The sequence below is a fragment of the Gossypium hirsutum genome, chromosome A07, assembly GCF_007990345.1.
Source record: "Gossypium hirsutum isolate 1008001.06 chromosome A07, Gossypium_hirsutum_v2.1, whole genome shotgun sequence".
NCBI classification, from domain to species: Eukaryota; Viridiplantae; Streptophyta; class Magnoliopsida; order Malvales; family Malvaceae; genus Gossypium; species Gossypium hirsutum.
In genome coordinates, this window is record NC_053430.1 from 7,541,056 (window position 1) to 7,565,920 (window position 24,865).

General features: G+C 31.1%; 2 protein-coding genes across 6 annotated transcripts; one reads left to right on the forward strand and one right to left on the reverse strand.

The window, feature by feature from the left end:
* Nucleotides 1-2,522: 2,522 nt before the first annotated feature.
* Nucleotides 2,523-6,292, reverse strand: LOC107926602 (protein Dr1 homolog). 4 transcript variants are annotated; one of them, XM_041117455.1, is made up of 6 exons: nucleotides 5,827-6,292; nucleotides 5,684-5,747; nucleotides 4,600-4,689; nucleotides 3,906-4,000; nucleotides 3,316-3,384; nucleotides 2,523-3,015 (listed from the first exon to the last, which is right to left on the reverse strand). In XM_041117455.1, the coding sequence occupies exons 2-6, from the start codon at nucleotides 5,736-5,738 to the stop codon at nucleotides 2,854-2,856; spliced, it is 471 nt and encodes a 156-aa protein (XP_040973389.1). In that variant the 5' UTR covers nucleotides 5,739-5,747; nucleotides 5,827-6,292; the 3' UTR covers nucleotides 2,523-2,853. The 4 variants fall into 4 exon arrangements, with proteins under 4 accessions (XP_040973389.1, XP_040973390.1, XP_040973393.1 ...); XM_041117456.1 differs by having other exon boundaries at nucleotides 2,523-3,012; nucleotides 5,827-6,272; XM_041117459.1 differs by lacking the exon at nucleotides 3,316-3,384 and having other exon boundaries at nucleotides 2,523-3,012; nucleotides 5,827-6,200.
* Nucleotides 6,293-18,166: 11,874 nt separating this feature from the next.
* Nucleotides 18,167-24,426, forward strand: LOC107926702 (putative phospholipid-transporting ATPase 9). 2 transcript variants are annotated; one of them, XM_016857599.2, is made up of 12 exons: nucleotides 18,167-18,492; nucleotides 19,164-19,696; nucleotides 20,058-21,406; nucleotides 21,520-21,630; nucleotides 21,734-22,010; nucleotides 22,092-22,180; nucleotides 22,264-22,372; nucleotides 22,483-22,692; nucleotides 22,841-22,966; nucleotides 23,072-23,170; nucleotides 23,258-23,449; nucleotides 23,541-24,426. In XM_016857599.2, exons 2-12 carry the CDS (start codon nucleotides 19,304-19,306, stop codon nucleotides 24,171-24,173), a joined length of 3,588 nt encoding a protein of 1,195 aa, XP_016713088.2. In that variant the 5' UTR covers nucleotides 18,167-18,492; nucleotides 19,164-19,303; the 3' UTR covers nucleotides 24,174-24,426. The 2 variants fall into 2 exon arrangements, with proteins under 2 accessions (XP_016713088.2, XP_016713089.2); XM_016857600.2 differs by having other exon boundaries at nucleotides 19,281-19,696.
* Nucleotides 24,427-24,865: the final 439 nt, after the last annotated feature.

A 24,865-nucleotide genomic window follows, 5' to 3' on the forward strand; every position in this document is an offset into this window, starting at 1 on the left:
TCTTGATACTTCAAAAAGAGAAACCTTCCGGTGGTTTTAAAATATCAGACCCTATCAAACTTTTTTCAAAAGTTTTTCTTACTGAACTACGAAGATAACCAATATTATGGAGCTAATGATGTAATAAAGCACATATTTGATGCCTAACCTACTAGTCGATGCTAGCAACCAGCAAGAGATTAAAGGATATAAAAAAAGGGGTTTGAGTTCATGGAGGGAAGTTTCAATGTTTGGTTCGATCAAATCCATGACGATCATAATGAGACATCATTTGTTATTTCGACTTTAAGAAACAAGCCTACAACATGTGGAAGAAAAAGTACAGAAATCTAGATGGACATTTTGCTTTGTTTTAACTGGCAATAAGAAGAAAATTTTAAGATCTCTCTCATCTAGCTTGTTGGCCATATGAACAAATGCAATGGTATGACCAATTGCAATGTGTAAGGTTTCTTGGTGGGATTTGTGATTAAATTGCTTAAATTATGCAAATTTTACTAATTAAAAAAAATAAATAGCGCCTCAAATGCTATCTTAAAATTGTCTATTTAATACCATGGCTGAAAATGTTGTGTCTAATTGATTTCTTACAAAAATAGAAAACTACTTCACTACTCAGTTTTTAGAAAAATATCCTCAAATTTATTATTTTAACAGTGGTTTCACCAGTAGCAAAAATAATTGTTCAAACACTAAAGGTTAAATGACCAAGGTAGGGATGAGTGATCATGCAATTGGTGCATAAGAGCTCAAGATTCGCCTGGATGCCACTCGTCCGGATTACCACAGAAGCCTGTGAATCTCCATTTGTCATGACCAAAAATGCTTCAATCGCTACATCAATATGGGAATCAATGTAACTGAGAAGGGTAACAGATGTACCAAGTTTCCAAGCCAGAGATAAACCATCCGAATGCCTGAAGCACTAACATCGATTCTGGGTAGATACCCCAATTTTTGGCGTACCAATTCCATCTGTTTTCCATAACTATATGGGGAACTTTGGTCCTCAACAAAGACCATAAACATCTCAGTGCACGTGGGTTCCCAAACCCACTACAATTCCAACTCAAGGTTTTCATAATTCTCAGCGACGCTATTCAACAGTGTTGGTCGATTTCAAGTCAATTGAAACATAAGACTGACTAGAATGGGGTAATTTAGTGAGTTGACCATCAATTTCCATATATCCAGTGGCAGAACAACAAGGCTGACATTTTCCACAATTAGGTTGTCGGACATTTGAAGGACAAACAACTTTCTTGTCACGTCTCTTCCATGATGATCCTGGTTTAGATACATGGTTCACCACGTTTGCAGAATCATTTTCAAGAGGAAAAACATCCGGTGGGGGTCAAAATAGGGATCTTTAGCAGATATAGGTGGGTGGGTAACAGGAGAAAGTACGCCTTGGACAACACAGTAGGAGAATGGATAACAACATGAGAGACAGGATATGCCATAGGAGAAGATAGGGAAGCCAAAGGTCGCATAAGATAATCGACATCCTAAGAGAACTTAGCAGATAAATTCCTTTTAGCCAAGAGGGTAACGATTGTGGAGTCTTGTACCCCTATTCGCAAGGGAAGTGATTCATCAACAAACTGTCTGTTAACAATCTTTGATTCAGATCGAGGACTAAATTGAACAGTTTTTTTTTTTGGGGGGGGGGAGTCCTTCGCCTGGGAAGGCACCAAAGATTTTTGAAAACCTTTAGTCACAATAGCCAGTGAAGTAGTAGTATGCAAATCGGCTGAAGCAGTAGCAATATCAAAAGAATGCAAAAGACACATAAGAAGGGAGGAAGGATCAGACCCTTTTACCACGAAAATACTCGACTTGAGTCCTTACAATCACTTTTAATAGGGGAAGCTTTAAGCCAAGTTCCATGAGAGGGGGAGAAGTAGGCAGTTTTGTATCCTTTGTTAGAAGGGAACAATTGCCATCACAAGACAACACTTCGGGTAAACTGTGTACGGAAAGACTTTAAATCCTAAATCGTTATATAAAATTTTTTAAAATATCAAAATGAGAAAATCAATAAATTTTAGGAGACAATTTATGCATTAAACAAAAATTAAAAACCAGCACATAAATCAAGAGAGAACAGATAGAGTCAATATTCTATATATGAGATTATATGATTTATATACAATTTCTTCATCATTTCACCAATAATTATTAATAATTATAAGTATGTTTTAATTCTTTTAAAAGCTTAATCTTTTTTAAAATATCATTATTTCTTTTCTTTTTAAGAAAACAAACCTACTTCCACCATTTATTTGAAACAAAATGCACCTTTTTATGTGTGGTTTTCATAAAGATAGTTAAGTATTGGTTGATTTAATGTTAATTAGATATATATTAACTATCAGGTTGATTATGAATGCATCTGATCGAATGTATTTATTACTATTATAATCATATATACAACTGCAAACGAAACACACACAGAAATATAAATATATCAGACTAGCATGCAGTAAATAGACTTCACCAATTTTGAAAGTATCCAACAGTGCAAAATGAAATCAAATCTTATATACAAGTTTAATTTTATGTAAAAACAAAAGAACACTAAATCCTAATACAGCTTGATTGATTAACAACTAAAATACTACTTATAAAGGTTTGGGCACAGAAAGTGAACAAACTCTCACTCACTACATCAAATTATAGACATCCTCCATAGATTAAGAAAAAAGTACAAAAATCCACAAAGGCCACTGCACACTAACCAATGGCTTTTCTTCTTTTTTTGTACATAATATATGAGATCAGAACTTAGAAGCACTAATGGAAGAGCCAAGGATACTTGCCTATTGTAAAAGAAAACTAAGTCCTAAATGGTTAGCTCTCTAAACTTGGGTCAGGATCTGGTTGCTTGGGAGCAACAGCACCACCATTCATTCTTGCTCGTGCCTCGGCAAACATTCTTTGCTGCTCAGCTACTGCTTCTTCCTCGGTCATCTCGGCCCCATTGCTCCATTTCCCACCTTTCAAAGAGTCCTGCTGAAATGCATTTCAAGAATAATATTAGTGAATTATGTTGGGTTGTGCTTCAGGTACAGAATCAAGTATTGCATTGTATTTGACGGTGAATAAGATTCTAGCAGCAAAGAATAGCAAGAAATAGCCAATTTCTAGATCAATAATAGTCAGGGAAGAAACTGTATGTCAGTCTTTACACAATTTTGTGGAATTGGTCAAAAACAAAGAAAGAAAGAGAAGGGTTAAAAGTTAAAACAAGCTGGCAATCTCGTTTTTAGGAAACTATCATTCTGTTTCTGAAAATTTTATATTGCAAATTACCAGTGTTTCAATCTTGTGCTGCTCATATGCAGCATAGACCTCTTCAATGTACTTTCCGAACCCAAGAACCTGAAAATTCACATGCATGCATAAAGTTTAATAACAAGTATATTACAAGTACATCTTTTATGCATCCTTAGAACTAACATGGTACAATCAAGAATAAAGTACACAACGGAAACCAGATGACTTTTTTAGTGAATGAAATATGCAGTATAAACCAATTCAATCATCAAAGGAAAATCACAAAACTTCTGCTTAAAGCTGCCCTCACTTCTTCGTAATAGCGGAGGAAAAAGAAATACGTAGGACATATTTAACAGAAAGAGAGGGCTAGGAAAGCCATAGCTTGATATCAAAGCAACAATTTCCCTTTCAGACACTTGATAACTGGATCAGATGAAGATAATATATATAATACATGGCGCTTGATTAAGCACCTAGAAGATAAAGACACTGCTGAACCATAACAACATATGCAAAGGTCCCATTCAAGGCATTACCTTTTCAAACTTAATAAAACAAAGTACAGAAGAAATACGCATTATGGACCAAATTGAAAGGTGAAAGTAGGTTGGGGAGGGAGTAACCTCTAAAGCCTTGAGTACATGCTCAGGTGCTATTGTTCGTTTATCCTCTCTATTACAAACTTCATTGGACTCTGATGAAATAAGATTAATAAACTCTGCAAGAGTACTGAAGTTTCCATTAGTTACAGGAAACAAGAAGTTAAACTATCATTGCATTATAGTTAGAGACTGTAAAACTCCGATGATGTAAAAAAGTGAATATAGATGGTCAATATACCTGCCAAAAGAAGGGGGGGAAATCTAACCGGGAAAAGTTACACACCCAAATCTTCAATATAAGACTACCAATTATATGAATCTCAACTCAGGTTTCAAGACCACAAGAAAATCTAAAACAATAGATCCTCTTTCAACTTTTTCAAAACAGAAATGTTTAGAAATGAAATCAGACCGAATCAAATTTATACTTAGACAAGATTTACTTTCAGTTCAAAAATTACTCTTGGGGCAAAATAAATCGACCATAATATGCAAAAGAAGGCTTTGTGATGCTGAAAAAAGTCTCCACAAAGAATAACGGTTAAATGATCACTAACACAAAAGCCAACAATTCAGCTCTGAATAAAAGTAAGAAAAGAATTTGACGTGTTGAAAATTGATAGAATACATGGAAGCCACAGAGACCTAGTATAAATGTATGACAATAAATTGGTACTGATTAAAAAGAAAAGGAGGATTAAACTTATTATCTTACCTACACAACACTCAATCAAAAGATCTTGAGCATCTCTTGCAACGCGTACATCTGGTGGTAACATTTCCTTTATAATTTTGGTCATAGTTGCTGCAAAAAGGAGGTAATAATATATAATTTACATCTCAGAGGAATGAAACAAATCTGAACAAATTAATAGGGCCCATGTTCAGAAATTTATAGGATTACTAAATCTGCATGCAGCCAAGGAACAGCAACCCAATTCTCTTTTTAAAACATTGAAAAGAAAAAAGAATAACAGAATCTTAATCCTTACACCAAAAGTGAACCATCTAAAGTGTGTAAAATGTTAGAGCCTCATTATGAGCTCATAAACCCCATTTCACTACGTAACATAAATTTACCAAAAAAAGCAAAAACATATAGCAGTCTGAGTTTAGTATTCCACACACTTGCACTGTTTCACAATTAATAATGCCCTGAGTAGCATTGAAATCAGGTCCTTTCTAAATAAACTTTATCATTGATCCTCAAAACCATCACATCTCTCAAACAGCATAATACAATCCCCCACATAAAAGTTCTAGACAAAAACCTCTTTTGGAATTTGTAAATAGAACAATCAACCAACACATTTTAAGAAAATTTGAAAAGCCAGTTGACACCTTTGAGAGACAAAGAATTTATATAAGACTAACTCTTCCCATGAATCTAAAAATGGAATCTCACACTAGAAAGCCAGCAAAACAAAAAATTAGGTTTGAATACAAAATTATCCTTTACATCATGAATGATGCACCTTTCTTGAATTCATCTCATCATACTTACCCTTTGGTAGCTAACTTTGGATAAAAACCTAATTAATTTTTAAAAGGAACTTATTTACTTATTGAAAGCACAAAGCTCACATGGACAATCAAAAACCCCGAAATTAAGCAACAAAACTGTTATGATTCATAAACCCTACCAAATTTAAGCCTTCAAATACATAAATCGAAAAATAAATGAAACGGATGAAAATCCTATAGAAAAAAACATATATATCATCAAAATTCACCGAATAATTAATTATAAATAAAGCGGAAATCACAACGAGAAACACATATGAAAGAAATATATATACCTTTGGGAAGCGAAGCGTCCTCCTTCGACTTACCCACGATATCCATCGGCTCCATCTTTTAATTCTGCAAAAAAAAAGAATCAAAATCCAAAACAGATCTAAAACGTGAGAGCGAATAATAAACCCAGGGAGGATGGACTCACCCGAGTTACTGAGTCAAGACACGGGGGATTATTTCTATAGATGTAAACACTCTAAAACGAGTCAAGCGATTCGTGATCTGAGTCGAGTGAGAGATCAAGAAGAAGGAAGACATGGTTGATTTATGGAAGTTATCAGAGGAAGGTCATTGGCGCTTCACGATAAGAGAGGTAGCTCTCCATCGCAGCCGATTAGGGGGGAAATTAAAAAAATAATAACAAACATCCAAGGGGGCGCGATGGATATCCACGCGCTTTATTTTATTAAATTGGCGTACTTAGTGGATCTGATGGTTGGTTCGTGTTTGAAAATCCGATGTATAGCGCGTGGAGTATTGTGTCTTTAAACACTATTCAAACTTTCCATATATCTGGATTTTAATGTTTTTCCTTTGGTTTTTTGATCGACGAGGAAAATGAAACTTTTGGTAATAAAAGTGTTCGACGAAATGCCAATGAGAGACTAAACTTGTCGACGTCTAGTTATTCACTTATTCGTCTTTTAAGAATATTTTTATTTATTTTTTTATGAAAAAATATTTTTATTTAAATTCAATAATAGAATACAATTGGCCGATTGAGTCTTTAACTTGATTGATGTTGACATTGTTTCCAATGCAGAATAACATGAAGTTAAGTGTGTTGAAGCGGATTTGTCTAAAAGAACAAATATGATCCATATATAATTTTTTAATTACATATTTTTATTAATATAAATTATAAATGACAACTAATACATAAACATGATACAAAGTACAAAGCACTTATGGCTATCTTGATTTTTTTTTTCAATTTTTGGAACTTTCGAAGACCTATCAATCTTTGAATAAAATACTTAACAAGTTATGGTGGGATAATTTTATTTTGAAAAATAAAGTTATTCATTAGATGAATTGAGTCAAGCTAATTAGGTCAAAGAAATTTGGGTATGAGTTCTCCATATTTCGAAAAACGTCAACATGATTCTTCTAGCTAAACAAGTTTGGAGACTTTTCTCTAATCCATATGCTCTTTGCGCTTGTCTCTCAAAGGGATCATTTCCCTTCGACCTCCTATTTTGATGCATGTATGACATGCACTCTATTGTGGATGTTAAGTATGACTCCTATTTCAGTCAAATTTGAGAATAATCTTCTAGTTAAACTCTCTTTATTTGTTTTAATCAAATACTGATTAGTTTATATTATTTTATTATTATTTGACTTATGAATTTAGCCTATAAATAGGCTCTTTTACAACCTTAGAAAATACACCCATTAGATACTAAAACTCACAACACATTTAGAGAATTTTGTGTTTACGTTTTGAGGGTTCTTTGTTTTTCGGGTTTTCAGGGTTTAATTTTTATCTCCATCTTTTGTACTCTTCGTTCTTTTTCCATTATAGTAAAATTATCTTTCCTCGTGGTTTTTTATCATCTTTGGAGGGGTTTTTCCACTTAAATTTATGTGTTCAATTTTTCAATTTATTCTGCTACTTTTTTTGTCTTGTTGCTTAATCAGGTCAATCACCAACAAGTGGTATTAGAGCTAATTCAAATTTCATATATCAGACCATTCAGATATGGCAGTAACAAGGTTTGAAATTGAGAAGTTCGATGGTGAGACAAATTTCAATCTGCGCAAGTTCGGATGATGGCAATTCTAGTTCAAATAGACTTGAAAAAGGTTATTACCGGGAAAAAGCCTGAGAATTTAAATCAAACAAAATGGTAAGAGCTTGATGAAAAGGCCTTGTCTGCAATCCAGTTGTGCCTCGTGAATACAGTATTGCAGGAGGTATTGATAGAAAAAATCTCTTCGCCTTGTGGAAAAGGTTAGAAACTCTTTATGCTACTAAGTCTCTAGCTAATCGTTTAGTGTTGAAACAACGTTTATTTATGTTTTGTATGAATGAATGTGAGCTTCTTAGACATCACATCAGTCAATTCATTACTCTTTTAAATGATTTAAAGAATGTTGAGGTTCATATTAATGATGAAGATCAGGCTATGCTATTATTGTGCTCTTTACCCCCTTCATACAAGTCTTTTAGGGAGACCCTGATTTATGGCAGAGACAAACTCTCGTTTGAAGTTGTGAAGGGTCACTTGTTGAGTAGGGACAACCTCGATAATGAGTTTGGTTTAGATAGCAAGGCAAATAAGCAAGCTTCCGTTTTGGTAGCATCAAAGAAACGAGACAAAAGGTGTTACTATTGTAAAAAGTTAGGTCATGTCAAAGCAGATTATTATAAACTACGAAATAAAAGAGCTACTGAGAGTAACGAGGAAAATGTAGCTGGTCCTAATTTGGCCGATGAAAGCAGTGATGATTTCTTGTTAGTGTCAATAAACGATAACCCCAAGCTCACGTTCGAATGGATCCTAGTTTCGGGATGTTTTTTCCACATGTGTCCCAATAGAGAATGGTTTTCCACATACAGTTCGGTTGAAGGTGGAGTTGTACGCATGGGAAATGATTCATCTAGTAAGGTAATTGGTATTGGTACTGTTAAAATTAAGGTACACTATGGGACGATTAGAACATTCTCAGATGTCAGGTATGTACCTGATTTCCGAAAGAATCTTATCTCTTTGAGTATTTTAGACTTGAAAGGATGCGGAATCAACATTAAGTCAAGCGACATTAAAGTCACTTGTAGAGCTCTCGTTTTGTTAAAAGGTAAAAGAACCGACAATTTTTATATTCTGAAAGGTTCTACAGTAACCGGTGACATCGGACGTCCCTCGTTTGTTACGGAGTTGAAGTCAACTCGTTTGGAACGGAGGCAACTTGGTCATAGAAGGGAAAAAGGTATGACCGTTTCGTTGAAGAGAAGTTCTCTTTTGGATGCAGGTTTTGAAAAGTTAGGGCTCTGTGTTTGTGAAAATCAAACCCGGGTTAGTTTTGATTTGGCAGTGTACAAGTCGAAGGCTAGAAGTCTTCCAGTTTTTAAGAACAAATTCGACTTAGTTAATTCCCTGCATGGTTCAAAATAGGCTCATGGCGGGCTTTGGCACAAATGACGTTGTGGAAATATGAGTCAAGGTGGAGATTTGTTAAGTATGACTCCTATTTTAGTCAAATTTGAGAAATAATCTTCTAGTTAAACTCTGTTTATTTGTTTTAATCAAACACTGATTAGTTTAAATTAATTTATTATTATTTGACTTATGAATTTAGCCTATAAATAGGTTATTTTACAACCTTAGAAAATACACCCATTAGATATCAGAACTCATAACACGAGAATTTTGTGTTTACGTTTTGAAGGTTCTTTGTTTTTGGGGTTTTCGAGGTTTAGTTTTTATCTCCATCTTTTGTACTCTTCATTTTTTTGCCATTATAATAAAATTATCTTTGTCTGTGGTTTTTTATCCTCTTTGGAGGAGCTTTTCCACGTTAAATTTGTGTGTTCAATTTCTCAATTTATTTCGTTTTTTTCTTATTGCTTAATCAGGTCGATCCCAACAGTGGACATGAAGAAACATTTGAAAGGGTCTTGATCTTCTTCAAGAAGGCCTTCATTAGAATTATTGGTAGTGGGGAGGACATTCTTATACGACATGATTGGTGGATTTCAAAATTACCTTCTTTTTACGCCCTTCTCTCTCATCCCACCTTCAATGTTTCGAGGCTTTTGGTGGATAAGAACTTTATAGATGCAAATTTATCATCTTGAAAATTTAACTCGTTCTGAAGGTGGTTTAACTATTAGGAATGTAATGGAATTGAGAAAATTTCTATCAATGCTTCAGCAAGTTATGATCCTGCATGTTTGGAACTTCTTAAATAATGGAATCTAGAATCCTTACTTGGGGTGCCAACAACTTTTCATGCATTCTCAACCAAGTGTTGATCCAAGTTGATTTCATTCAGGTAACGATAGCTTTGAAAATAGTTGGCAAAACTTTTGGAAACTCAACCATTCTTAAAATCAAGAATATTTTTATGAAAAGTATGTCATAATGCGGTTGCTACTAAAGAAAATATTGCCAAAAGATCTTAATATGTCGATCCTTGTTGTTCGCGATGTAGGAACGAAGATGAATAAATAGAACATGGTCTCATTTTTTGTCCCCTTGTTGAATCTGCTTGGGGACTAGCGAGATTTAACTGCCTATAGAGCTTCGGTCTCTGCTTGTTTTCTAAACACTTTATTCAATTGGTTTAATATATATAATTTTAAGGCTTAATGTATACTTTAATCCTTAAAGTATATTTTTTTTCCACTTTGGTCCTAAAATTTATTTTTATCCACTTTAATCTCTAATATTGAAATTGAACTGAACCGAACCAAAATTAATAAAAAAATATTCAATTCAAAAGTATCTTGTTTTAGATTGATTCGATCCAAAAACAACTACACCTACTAAATGACAAGACTATCAAATCCATTAACACTGTTCTTGGGCATAGAGGAAGGAAATCTTTGGGGCTGTATCCATGATTGGGCCTAGTCCACTCACTGTCTTACCCATAGTTTGCTTTCCCTTTTTAATTAATCACCCAAAATTAATATAAATGTGCAAATGTTCCGAAAAAAAAAAACTTCGGATTTTTATTTATTTTTGTTTTTCTTGAGTTTTATTTAGGAAAAAAAATTAATAATAAATAATATTAGTAAAAAATAGAAAATGATTTACGTAAATTTATAACTTACGGATAAAAATAACTAATCACTATTAAGCGTTAAGGTAGCTCATACAATTCGATTTATTAAGTGAGCTGAATTTAAGTACCTTAATATAACTTGAATAGTCCATAAATCTAATTGAATTATTTTTAACCTATATTTTATTATTCTAATTAATATCAAAAAAATATTTTTTAATGTGATTTTTTAATAATTAATATAATTAATAATGTTGGGGTTTTTTTATTTTTTATTTTGGGAGGGAAGTCCAGATAGTGTGTTTAGGCAGCCGAACATGAGAAATTAGAGTAGAGGTAGGTAAATTCGCCATGATTTGTGAAAAAGTCTTAAACCAACTAACTCTCCCTAAATAAACATAAATTAATAAAATATATTTGGTTAATATCATTTTTAATATATACTTGTAATATACATATATTTAAGATATTAACAAATCATATATATTATATTACAACATCTAAGATCTCAATTGACATGGTCCTCTAACTTATTAACACCTGGTATATCTATAATGTTGACACATGGACTTTCACTTATTAAATTTATATTTTTAAAGAAAATATAATAAAGTATCTAAATAATTTTATTTCAATAATTATTTAATATTTTATTTGATTTCTCATTCTATAAATTATCTCAATAAATTTAAATTGATATATTAAAATATCAACAATAATTAATGACATAAATTAATTTGAATAAATAGATTAATTTGATTTCACATCCTATAAATAAATTTTCTCTATACATTTTTTTAAAGTTTAGATATATATATATATAACAAGGTTCTAAATAAATATGGTGTGTTCATGTTATAGTTATTTTGACAAGTGATATATCTCATTTAAAGCGTTAATTTTCATTTTGGATAAATTACTCTTTCACTCCTTACCTTTTAAAATCATATTAGATAATTTACTATAAACATAACTTAATTATTATACTTATATTATTATTTATAACTCTTTTTTTAAATTATTGTTTTTTATAATAAAATTATTTTTTACGGTTAATTATAATAGTTTTTCATAAATTAATTTATTTATTAATGCAAAATTTTATAATAAAAAAATAGACATACAAAATAATATTTTGACATCCAAACTTTTCCGATTATAACAATTGACATTTTTATTTATTATAATCATTTTAATATAATATTTTAAAATTTCATAATAAAACATATATTTTATTTAAATACTCATTAACTTTTTATGTTAACATTAAATTTACACTAATTTTTTATTACCTTTTAAAACCAATTATATTGACAAATACCATTAAAGTAGTTTAATTATATAATAAAAAATGCCACGTCTACTATTTGGGCTGGAATAATTTTTGTCATTTTACAAAATTACACAATTAAACAATTTAAGAGGATAATTATTTTATTAAAATCAATGTTGGATTACATCATTTATTATTATTTATTGCAGCATTTTTGGCGGCTTAAATCAAGCTGACCCCATCTATCACCATTTGCTTTAATTAATTCAAGGGTTTTTGGAGTTTTTTTCCACCAAACTTACACCTTCATATAATTTAATTGTAAATATAACTTTTTTTAAATTTATTATAAACACTTTTTATATAAAATTCATTTCTTAATCAAAGTCTAAGTCTTGATTAAGTATTAATACTGTCAATAAATGATTTAAAATTTATAAATAAAATTTTAAAAAATTCATAAAAATTAAAAAATAACATGAAGTACATATAGATTATTATGCTAGTTTTAATATTTTAATTAATATTTTCGTTAAAAAATAACAATTTAAAATTTAATTAAAAAAATATATTAACAAAAGATATAAATGTTGATGGCTAAATTTGATATTATACGGAAAAAAAAAGAGGGTGAAATTTTCTCTTCTAAGGAGTTTTTTAAAGCATTTTAATAAATTAAAAGTAAAGGTGTTAAGTACTAAAGCTATGTTAGGTCCGGTCATAATTTGAAAAAATTAAATTCTTTACTTAAACTTATTAGGTTAGGGTCGAGTTGGCTTGAATTAGTTATTTTGTTATAAGAAAGGAAATAAAATATTTATATGTACATGTATATATTTTATGATAAAATTTAAATAAAAATATTAATTTTATTATCCAAATTTAAAATTGTTTTATTGAAAGAAGTGGGAATGAAAAGGAAAAAGAGGAAACATATTGAGAGTCAATATCATTCATTATCAATGATGATATACGTGAAATCCTCGACTTTCCTCTACTCTCTTTTTTATGATTATGATTTTCACTTCTCTCATATTTTTGGTACTCAATTTTCTAAACTTTTTTTTTTCTTTATACAACAATTCAATAATTTTTTTTATTTTTTTAATATTCAACATTATTTTTATGGATAAATTGTCTCCAAGAATATTAAACTATTAGTAAATTTATGTTTTAGTCACTCAACTTAAAGAAGTTACAAAATTATCTTTGAAACTATTCGAAAGTTTTAATTTAAGTCACTGGATTGTTAAAACCGTTGTTACACGGCATTATTTGTTTGCACTACTTGCATCAATCGGAAGCTTTCATTCCTCTTCTCTTCTACATAAACTTAATAGCCCAATGATTAAAATATAAACTTAATAGCCTACTTTTGAATAATTTAGTAACTTCAATGATAACTTTTGAGTAGTTCAGTGACTATTTTACATTTTTAAAAAAGAGTGATCAAAATATAAACTTACAAATAGTTGAACTTGAATGTACATTTTTTAGCAAATCATAAAAAAATTTAATAGGAATAATTATAATGTTTTTACTCATAAATATAACCATAATCAGTGATTAACAATTTTGTTAATATATAGAGAGAATAATTTTTTTTTGAATATATTAGTGTAAAAGCTTGTGGAAAAAAATCTACAATGGAATGATAACAATATTTTTTGGTGAGTCAAAAATGATATGCAAATGTGTGATTGCAGCTAATTTTATTGGTTATGTTTACTGTAATTTAAAAATTAAATTGAAGTGAAAGCAAGTTAAAGTTATATATATATATTTGACAATTCATTTTTTTAGCTTTTTATCTTTTTTAAATGTCTTTAATATCAAAATTTGTTAATTTTCGATTGAATCTTAAATTGATGGTGTGAATATTAGTATCAATATAAGAAGATGTTGATTCGAGTGCACTGAAACGCATTATCCTCTTATTTATAGATTAATGAGAGATTATGAATAATTTTAAATATTATATAAAAAATTAAGAGAAATCAAAACTTATAATTAAATTATTAAAAAGATTATTTAAATTTTATCCATGTAGGTGTATACACGTGTATGAGATTTTGGTAGCAAAATGCTGGAATGGAGCTATTAAAGGCTCCGAATATTCTGTCGGCAATCTCTGGTCTGGTGGCTGTACATGTTTAGGAATATACTTACGTATTTTATTTTGAAATAATAATTAAAAGGGAATGCGACATATAATATAATTTTAAATCATCAAAATTTACACATATTTTTATTATTATTGCTAATTTATTTCAAATTAAATAATTGACATGCATAATTGCAGTAAACTCATGAATTGTTTTCGCTTAATATTCTTTTTTCAAAAGTACTACATAAATTATTAATTTAGTCTTTATTTTATCAAAAAAATTTATGACATTCAATAAAAACACGTCACACGTTATGTTTTTATTGGTTAGTTCCTTGTTTAGGGTAAATTTGGAAGAATTTAGGTTAAAATACAACCTCGGTCCCTATACTCTTTTCAAATTTAGAATTTAGTCATTTTTGTTTATAAGAATTAGTTTCTCTACTTTTAAAATTTTAAAATTCAAGTCTAATTTTTAATACCGTTAAACTTTTTGGAGTGACGTTTCGAAATTTAAAAAAAAAACTAACTTATTAGTAGCCATGTAACTAAAATAATAACATTATAATAAATCTGAATTTAACAAAATAATTTTAATAATGCTAACAATCAAACCTATATTTTGGAATCTAAAAAGTAAATGGACTAAATTCTTAGAAATAAAAGTATAGGTGACCGCCTCGACTGCCATTGGTGCACAAATATTGCGGCGGGCGAGAATCAACACTAATACAACAATCAAATTAGAATAACTTCTGCAAGTGTGACATGTCAGTTATAATATAATTTGTACAAAGGGCTACACGAGTGCTTTGAGGATTGAACTCACAGGAGTTGGCGATTGAGCGAATTCTAGCTACAAACATGCAAATAAAGAGTCTAGAAACTACTCGTTAGATAGCATAATACGACATGCCATGGAATTGAGAGTATTTAAACTAATTAACTAGCTAATTAATGAAAGGACTAAATCGTAAAGTATGCAAAGTTATAAAACTATCCAATCAATAACAAACAATGGTTGGTTGAATTCGATGTGGTTCATTAATAATCGAAATAGGGATCTAAATTGCTTAAACTCCTAAAGTGGCTCCATTTTACCTTTCAGTCTCAGTTTTACTAAATTACACAAATTAGTCCGATTTATCACTTGTCTCACCTAACTAACCCGAGACTAATAAATTGGTGCCCAATGAGATTATCTATTGGCCTCACTTATTTTAATTTTCCCACAGGGGCGCCAATAGGTTCATTCGATTTAGTCCAATTTATTGCAATTTAATCCTTCACCCAAAAATCATTTTACCAACATCTCCATCAACCAACCCCATGGGATTTAGTTACTTATTACCGTTTCTAAGCTAATAAACATCAAAGAAAAAAAAACCATGAAAACCATTGACATAAAACTCAATAAAAAGATGAATGTTTGAATTTTTACTTGGAAAAATGTAAAGGCAAACAACTAGCTGCAAAATATGCAACCAAGAACATTAAAGTTAATATTTTTTACAGATGAAAAGAAAGCAAACTGGAATAGCATTAAACTAGATATTAAAATGTGATTACAACCAAATTTAAGATACTAAACATGTACATAAACCTAAGTTGTAGTGTTAACTAACACTAAGAGTGCAAAGAAAGAACAAGAAAATTACAGAAAATTAAAATCCTAAGCTATGGGGGAGAAGAAATAAAACCCTAAAATGAGAGAAATTAAGAAGATAAACCAAAATTATTTTTAATACTTTCTCTCTCTCTCTAGCCAATTTTTGGCCTTTTTGATTGGTGTTTTGGTTGGATAAATGTCAATTTTTGTCCCGTCAGGACAATGTTTTATTATAAATTAAACTATTTACTATTCAATTTTTATTTCTCTTAACAGTCAATAAATTGATCACAATAATTTGTAGATAATATAATTGGTATAAATATAATATATTAAATTATATTATTATAAAAAATTATAAAAATGTATTATTTATAAAATTTTATATAGTATAAAGTTACTCATTATATAAATAATTAAAATATAGTATTTTAAAAAGGTAATATAATTTTTCTTTTTACTTTTTGATTAATGGAAACATAATAATGGAGACATAATAATGTAAATATAAAATTTGACTTTTTATTTATTATTATACAAATTTATTTAGTAATTGTCTTTTAATAGAATAAAAATTTTTATTTATAGGCTTGATAAATTTTCTTCTCAAATAAATTTTAAATAAAATATTTTAGTAAAATTAAATTATTTATATTTATAAATCTTGAAAATAATAAAATATTTAAAATACAAATTCAACCATATGATAAACAACAAAGACTATATTGGTTAGTTATATATAGAGATATTATAGATTAAGATTATTTTATATTTTTAATATATTTTGTAATTGAAATTAAATATTTATTTTATAATCAACACAGTTTTTAATAAATATATTTATTACATATTTTTTCTTCCACTCCTTAATAATAATAATAATAATAATAGTTGGTATACAATAAAGGTTGTAGGTTAAGGGTATGGTAATTCTGCATAATGATAAAAAAATACAGAAGAAATTTTCAGTCATTTGAATTTTCTTGCCACGTTTATAGTTCTGGTTCAATCTGGCGGCGCCAACCCATTTTCTTTTTCCTCAACCATAAAGAATTTACTTTGAATTATTAATAAAATTTCAAAATCCTTCCCACAATTAAGAAAAAAAAAGACCTATACTAATGTTAACTAATATAGTATATATAAAATTTAGTAATTAGATTATAAAAACCAAATAATTATTTAGCTAAAATGGTAAAAGTTTATTATGTTACAGTTTTAAGCTTCACCATAATTAGGTTTATAAAAGAAGACCGTATTTTCGTGATAATATAATTTATTTTGCATATAAAAATATTTTAGTAATTTTAAATTGAATTAATACTCAATTGATCTACGACACTAATTCAATTAAAACCTAAAATATAAATAGCATATGAAAGATTAGTTATTGAACTCGCTCTAATAGTCTAGTTGATACTTTGAGAAAAAAAAAACGATTGTTATTTTTAGCAAGATTCATATGAACTTTAATAATTAACAAGTATGATTTCCCAATTTTTTGTGTGTGTTAGAATAGTGTTTTAAGACATATACACATCAATATTTTAATTGAAAGAGTCAATTGATATTAATTATTTGGATTAATAAATGATATTATAAGAAATAAGGGATTTAAATTATGTTAAATTAGAGTGTAGGGCTAGTTTTTAATTTTGAATAGTATAAGTACCATAAGTGAAAATTGACCATTATTTTTGTAATGAAGAAAAATAGATAGCTGCCCCTGCCTCCTTTCTTAGGGATATATTTATGCATAGGTATAGATAATTCGTATGAATTTTTAAAAAATATATGTTAAATTATGTCATAAATTTATTAAAAAATAATATAAAAAAAATGTAATTTTGGTTGAAATAATAAAATTTGAGATAGTAAAAAAATAAAATATATAATTATTCTAAAAATAAAAGTTGATATTTTGTTAAAAGAATGAAATTTTGATAATTTTACAACTAAACTAGGATTCGGTTAATGTGCGACACTAACTCAATCAAACTCCTATTAGTAGTGTAAATAAATATAGATAGATATATATTAATTAAAACAAAGGGGTGCACGTGGTCAAGGGTGAGCAACCAATTGGTTCGGTTCAAAAAATTCAAAACTCAAATTCAATTTTTTAGAAACTGAAATAGATTAACTTTATGAATAAAATTGAATTGATTTTTGTTATTCGGTTAATTAATTTAACCAAAATAATCATTTTTTTAGTGCTAGGTTTAATTTTTAGTTGGTTTAAGTTTAGATAATATATTTGGGTGCATTGAATTTTGAGCTCCAATAATATATATTTTTGATATAATGACTGGAACTACCTATAATTCATTCCAACCTTTAAATAAGAGAATAAATACATTTTAATGTGCTCGAAGTCATGTCTTACAATCGAAATTGAACCGACTAAACCATTTTACTTGACTTTAAACTACAGCTGAATAGATCGACCGGACAAAACTGAAATTGATTAGTTCGATCAATTTGACCTAACTTTTACACATCTTTTTAGGTAATAATTGCTCACTTCATACTTAATCATATGATTAAAGGTTTAATCCTCATAAAAATAAAATACATTTTATGACTAATTATTTATCTTTTCGAAAAATACCCTCCACAAAAGAATTAATCACTATAGATACCTGATTTGGGAAAAATAATAATGATTAAAGAGAGATAAAAATAATTAAAACATGTGATTAATGAACAGGGATGTTTGACCATTCTTCCATTTAGCCGCTGCCTTCATCCAATTTTTGAACATTTTACGTACCAAATCCAACCCCCAAAACTTTCTCTTTCCATCGCTCTTTCTCTTAACTGTCTTCCCATCAAACCCAAAAATAAAATTGTCCATTTCTGACAACCTTAAGTTCATCTTGCATTACATCTCTCTGTTCTGCTCTGTTCTGTCCTTCCCTCTGTTACAATTTCAGCTAAATCCCCTCTCCCTTTAAAAATCACCTGAACAAACACACACCATTAAATATAAAAAAGATCCCATTTTTCTTGTTTTATTATCTTGTCCTAATCTGTTCCATCTGCTACTTGGTATCCAAAAGGAAGAACCCAATTTGTCAATGAAGTATGTTCTTTCAACTTAGAAATCCCATTCTTTGTTTCTGTTTTTGTTTTTTTGAAGCCTTTTACATATGAAATATGTTGTTTTCTTTAGTTGATTTTGAAGTTCAGATCTATGGGTGGATGTACTTTTTTATAAGAGTAGTTGTTTGAAAGCATATAAATCATGGGATTTTTCTTTAAAAGCTGTTTTCTTTTTTTTTTCTTCATGTTTTTTCTTACAAGTTACAGCCTTTTGTCTTTGACTTTCTAGAAGACTTGGGATATATGTAATTTACAAGTTATTTCAGTATTTAGCTCAAAGTTTTACCTGTTTTAGTTTTAGTTTCTATTTTTATCTGGTTTAGGTTATTTCTCTGTAGCTGGTGATCTTATTTATCTTTCTATTTTATTACTATTTATATATGTTGGGTTTAAATGATTTATAATGGAGTGGTTGAGTTTAAAGTAAATATGCTTAGATGGGTAAAATTAACTGCTTTTGTTTCTTCTAGCTTAAAGTCAATGTTCAGATATGGCTGACTGGTCTACCATTTCTACCAAAAACCTAAAATAAATTATAAAAAAGAATCATTATTTAAGTGTTTTTTTGGGATTATATGTGTGTTAGCTAGCTTTAATTTTCTTTCCTTTCAAAAAAAGACTAAAAGATCTTGTTTGATTGCTGTGTTGCAGCTTATCTTGTTTATAAAATCATTGATTTGTTGAAGCTTTCAAAGCATCTTTTGAAGGAGAAAAAATGGGGATGTTTATTTAGTTTTTACTATGTGTTTGATTATTTGTATCAATTAGAATCAGATTAAATTTGTAATACAATGACGGGCGGAAGGCGAAGAAAGCAGCATTTTAGCCGAATACATGCTTTCTCATGTGGGAAAGCATCATTCAAAGGGGATCATTCATTGATTGGAGGACCTGGTTTCTCAAGGGTTGTATATTGTAATGACCCTGAATGCTTTGAGGCCAGTCTTCGTAACTATGCTGGTAATTATGTTCGAAGTACAAAGTATACGCTTGCGACGTTCTTTCCCAAATCGTTGTTTGAGCAATTCAGGAGGGTGGCTAATTTTTATTTTCTCATATGTGCTATACTGTCTTTTACACCGTTGTCTCCTTACTCAGCTGTTAGTAATGTTCTTCCATTAGTTGTTGTCATCGGAGCTACTATGGGAAAGGAGGCTGTCGAAGATTGGAGACGAAAAAAACAGGTAATTAACTTTATGAAACTCGATGTTGCTCGGAGTCAGAATTTATAATTGAGTACTTTAAGAAAACATACTTGTTTGGTGCTACAACTGAACCGGTTTCTGAGAAGGTTGTATATAGCGGTTATCATGTAGGAGAGACAGAGGGAAAGTCGAGATAGTGGGAAGGGGTTGTGGAGGTCTTCGACATCTTTCTGTATAGATGCAGTAGCTCTATCTGTCTGAAATAGTGTTCTCGGGGAAGTGTTTAAATCCCCATCGGTTGCTACTTTGTGTAAAAAATGGTTGGGGCTAGTGTCTTTTGTTTGTTTTCTGGTAGTCTATGTTTCTCGGGTTCGTAAAATAGTTGTTGATGACATTGCAGGACACTGAGGTCAATAACCGGAAAGTTAAGATGCATCAAAGTGATGGTATTTTTGAACCTACTAAATGGATGGATTTGAAAGTTGGAGATATAGTCAAAGTTGAAAAGGATGAATTCTTTCCTGCGGATCTCATTTTACTCTCTTCGAGTTACGAGGAAGCTATTTGCTATGTTGAAACGATGAACCTTGATGGCGAAACCAATTTGAAACTAAAACAAGCATCTGATGTAACTTCAAGTTTGCACGACGATGCAAGCTTTCAAGATTTCAAGGCTACCATTAGATGTGAAGATCCGAATGCAAACTTGTACTCTTTTGTTGGTAGTCTCGAGCTTGGAGATGAACAATATCCTTTATCTCCTCAGCAGCTTTTACTTAGGGACTCCAAATTACGGAACACGGATTATATTTTTGGTGTAGTTATCTTCACAGGCCGTGACACGAAAGTTATTCAAAATTCAACGGAACCTCCTTCAAAAAGAAGCAAGATTGAGAAAAGGATGGATAATATTGTGTACTTTCTGTTTGCTGTCCTAGTTGGGCTTTCTATTATCGGGTCAATTTTCTTTGGCATAGAAACTAGAGAGGACTTGGAAAATGGAAAAATGAGGAGATGGTACCTTAGGCCGGATGACACTACAATTTATTATAACCCAAAAAGGGCAGCCGTTGCAGCAATTTTACAATTTTTGACAGCTCTCATGCTTTATTCATATTTGATTCCGATTTCCTTGTATGTATCCATCGAAATTGTCAAAGTTCTCCAGAGTATTTTCATCAACCAAGATCTGCATATGTACCACGAAGAAACCGACAAGCCAGCACATGCTCGGACCTCAAATCTAAATGAAGAACTTGGCCAGGTTGACACTATACTTTCCGATAAAACAGGAACTTTGACTTGCAACTCCATGGAATTTATCAAATGTTCTATAGCTGGAACATCGTATGGTCATGGAATTACTGAAGTTGAAAGAGCTCTCGCATGGAGAAAGGGTTCACCTTTGGCTCGAGAGGTGCCAGAGATCAATGACCAAGTAGAGGAGTTTAAGAAAGAAAAGCCATCGGTCAAAGGGTTTAATTTTGTGGATGAAAGAATCATGAACGGTAATTGGCTAAAAGAACCTCATGCTGATGTGATTCAGAAGTTCTTACGACTATTGGCTATCTGTCATACTGCAATACCTGAAGTGGATGAAGAAACCGGAAGAATTTCATATGAAGCCGAGTCACCAGATGAGGCAGCATTTGTGGTTGCAGCTAGGGAATTGGGATTCGAGTTTTATGAAAGGACACAAACAAGCATTTCATTATATGAGTTCGATCTCTCCGGGAAAAAAGTTGAAAGGTTAAAAAACTATAATCCTTATTTGTTTATAAATGATTTTCAAGGCCATCCATTGGAGCTAATGATATTTCATATATGTAATGAAAATGATGTAACATTTTTATCTTTTGTAGATCTTATAAACTCTTGAATATCTTGGAGTTTAGTAGCTCGAGAAAGCGGATGTCTGTGATTTTGCAGAATGAGGAAGGCAAGCTGCTGCTACTCTGTAAAGGTGCCGACAGGTTCGTAATCAGAAACAATTAATCATTCTTTGTAGTTCTTTTCGGCATAAAAATACTTAACAACGGATTATATTAAGTACATTCTTTTTCTTCTTATGCTCAGTGTCATGTTTGAAAGACTTGCAAAGAATGGACAAGAATTCGCAGAGCAAGCCAAGGAGCACATTGAAGAATATGCCGATGCCGGTTTGAGGACTTTGGTACTTGCATACCGTGAAATAAATGAGGAAGAATATGTTGAGTTCAATGAGAAATTCACAGAAGCCAAGAACATAGTGAGTGCAGATAGGGAGGAAATGATCGAGGAAGTGGCGGAGAGTATTGAGAGGGATTTGATTCTTCTTGGTGCTACAGCTGTTGAAGACAAACTTCAGAATGGGGTGCGTTGAAAGGTCACCTATTGAAAGCATTTTTTGTCTATTTTTTGTGTTATACTCATATTTGCCTTTCGTGCTGGATAGGTTCCGGAATGCATTGACAAACTTGCACAAGCTGGGATCAAGATATGGGTTTTGACAGGAGATAAGATGGAAACAGCCATTAATATTGGGTATGATTGTATATCACAAATGCTTACCATAAAGTTTGATTATAACACTCGAATGCTGATTTCAAAAACTTTGAACTTTGCAGCTTTGCCTGTAGTTTGCTGAGACAAGGAATGAAGCAAATAATAATAAATTCAGATACACCGGAGGACAAGGCATTGGAGAAATCTGGGGATAAAACCGCTGCTGCAGCGGTAAACTCTTAGTTCAATGAATACTTTCTTTTATCTCACTAGTCTTTCTCTTCATTGGATAAATCCGACATATTGAGTGTGCTTGCCAGCTGATGAGTTTTTTTTTCTAGGCATATAAAGCAAGCGTTCTCCAGCAGATAGCCGAAGGGAGGCTGTTGCTTACATCGTCAAATGAAAATTCTGAGGCATTGGCTTTGATTGTTGATGGAAAATCATTAACTTATGCTCTGGAAGATGATGTCAAAGATGCCTTCTTAGAACTTGCCATTGGGTGTGCATCCGTAATTTGTTGTCGTTCATCTCCTAAACAAAAGGCTCTAGTAAGTTATTTTATCCCTATATGTGTGTGTGTGTGTGTGTGTGTGTGTGTGTGTGTAAGCACAAAAATGGTTGTTTTCTGACTGAAACTTGTTTTTGCAATTCTGAGGAGAATTCAAACTAATTAACTGGAAAAATACAAATTCACAGGTTACAAGACTGGTTAAAACTAAAACCGGAAGTACAACTCTTGCAATCGGTGATGGAGCAAATGATGTCGGTATGCTTCAAGAAGCCGATATCGGAGTTGGTATCAGCGGTGTAGAAGGAATGCAGGTAATCCTAAATAAATTGCTCCATGTATAAAAATGGTGCATTTGTTTTGTTTCACTTGATGCTTTTTCCTTCGCGTTTCTAATACCGACTTTTCAAAATTTGTAGGCTGTCATGTCAAGTGACATTGCAATCGCCCAGTTCCGGTTTTTGGAGCGCTTGCTTCTGGTGCATGGACATTGGTGTTATAGACGGATTTCATCAATGGTAATATAAGTTACTCTTAGATGTTTTTTTATTTTTAACAACATCCGATATCAACTGGTAAAACTGAATGATTGAACTGTATTGCAGATATGCTATTTCTTTTACAAGAATATTGTTTTTGGTTTCACCCTCTTCTTCTATGAGATATATGCATCATTCTCGGGACAAGCTGTATACAACGATTGGTTTCTTTCCTTCTATAATGTTTTCTTCACATCACTGCCTGTGATCGCTCTTGGAGTTTTCGACCAGGATGTCTCATCCCGTTTATGTCTTAAGGTATCCCTCGTACAAGTTTCTATAATGTCGGATATGTGTACGTTTTAACTGTAACAATGATGTCTCGATTCTCTTCGACTCAATGTTGCAGTTTCCTCTATTATATCAAGAAGGCATTCAAAATGTCCTATTTAGCTGGCTTCGGATCATTGCGTGGGCATTTAACGGAGTCCTAAGTGCTACGGTCATCTTCTTCTTCTGCATCCGAGCAGTGCAACATCAAGCCTTCCGCAAAGGTGGGGAAGTTGTCGGTTTAGAGATCCTCGGCACCGCCATGTATACATGCGTGGTATGGGTCGTAAACTGCCAAATGGCATTATCAGTATCTTATTTTACGTACATACAACATCTCTTCATATGGGGCAGCATAATATTATGGTACATCTTCCTCATGGCATATGGAGCCATGGACCCGAGCATATCGACTACTGCCTACAAGGTGTTCATCGAATCCTGTGCGCCTGCTGGAATGTATTGGCTTCTTACTCTCCTTGTGTTGATATCTTCACTTCTCCCGTATTTCATTTACTCGGCTATCCAAGTCCGGTTTTTCCCCTCGTATCATCAGATGATACAATGGATTCGATCTGATGGTCAATCCGATGACCCTGAGTACTGTCATATGGTGCGACAGAGATCATTACGGCCCACAACAGTAGGGTATACTGCACGGTTAGAAGCAAAATCAAGAAGCTCAAGAAAGGGAGGCGAGGATCATCAATGATCACAGTTTATTTGACCGGAATATGGTTTGTACATTATTACTTGTGCTGCTGGAGTTTATTTCAAATGTACATATTTAACATCAAGAAAAAGGTATTTCTTGACAACAAAATTATGTCTGTAAGAGGTGCAGCCTAGTAGTATCCAACATTTGGGGTTCTAAGTTCCAAGTTAGAACCATCATTTTTGTGTTTTGATTTGTATGAAAAATGTAAGGTTATACAAATAAAAGTAAACTAATTTCTATTTGTTTATTCAATCTTTAAAGAAAATTGATGAAAGTGATTAAGTTATTTTTTAATTTGTTTTTTAAAGTAAAGAGTTTGTATTTTGAGATTTGTTATTACCATCTTAATTAGATTCATGTTTGATAGAGTTTGGTTCAAAAATTAAATTGGAGTAAAAATTAAAGCCTACTTAAATATGGGTCTAGCTCGACATCAAATATTTAGAATTTGAGTCGGGCATAATCTATTTTCAAGTTTATAATATGTTGTTGTTGTTGTTTTTTTTTCCTTTTATTTTATGTATTGGTATGAAAATTAAGTATATTATGTTATAATATAAATACTAAAAACGTATATTTATATTAAAAATATAAAATAATTTAAAAAATCAATAAATTCATATCCAACTCTTTATATATGAATCTTAGTAACATAGTCAAACCCAAAAGCTTTTAATGTTAAAGTT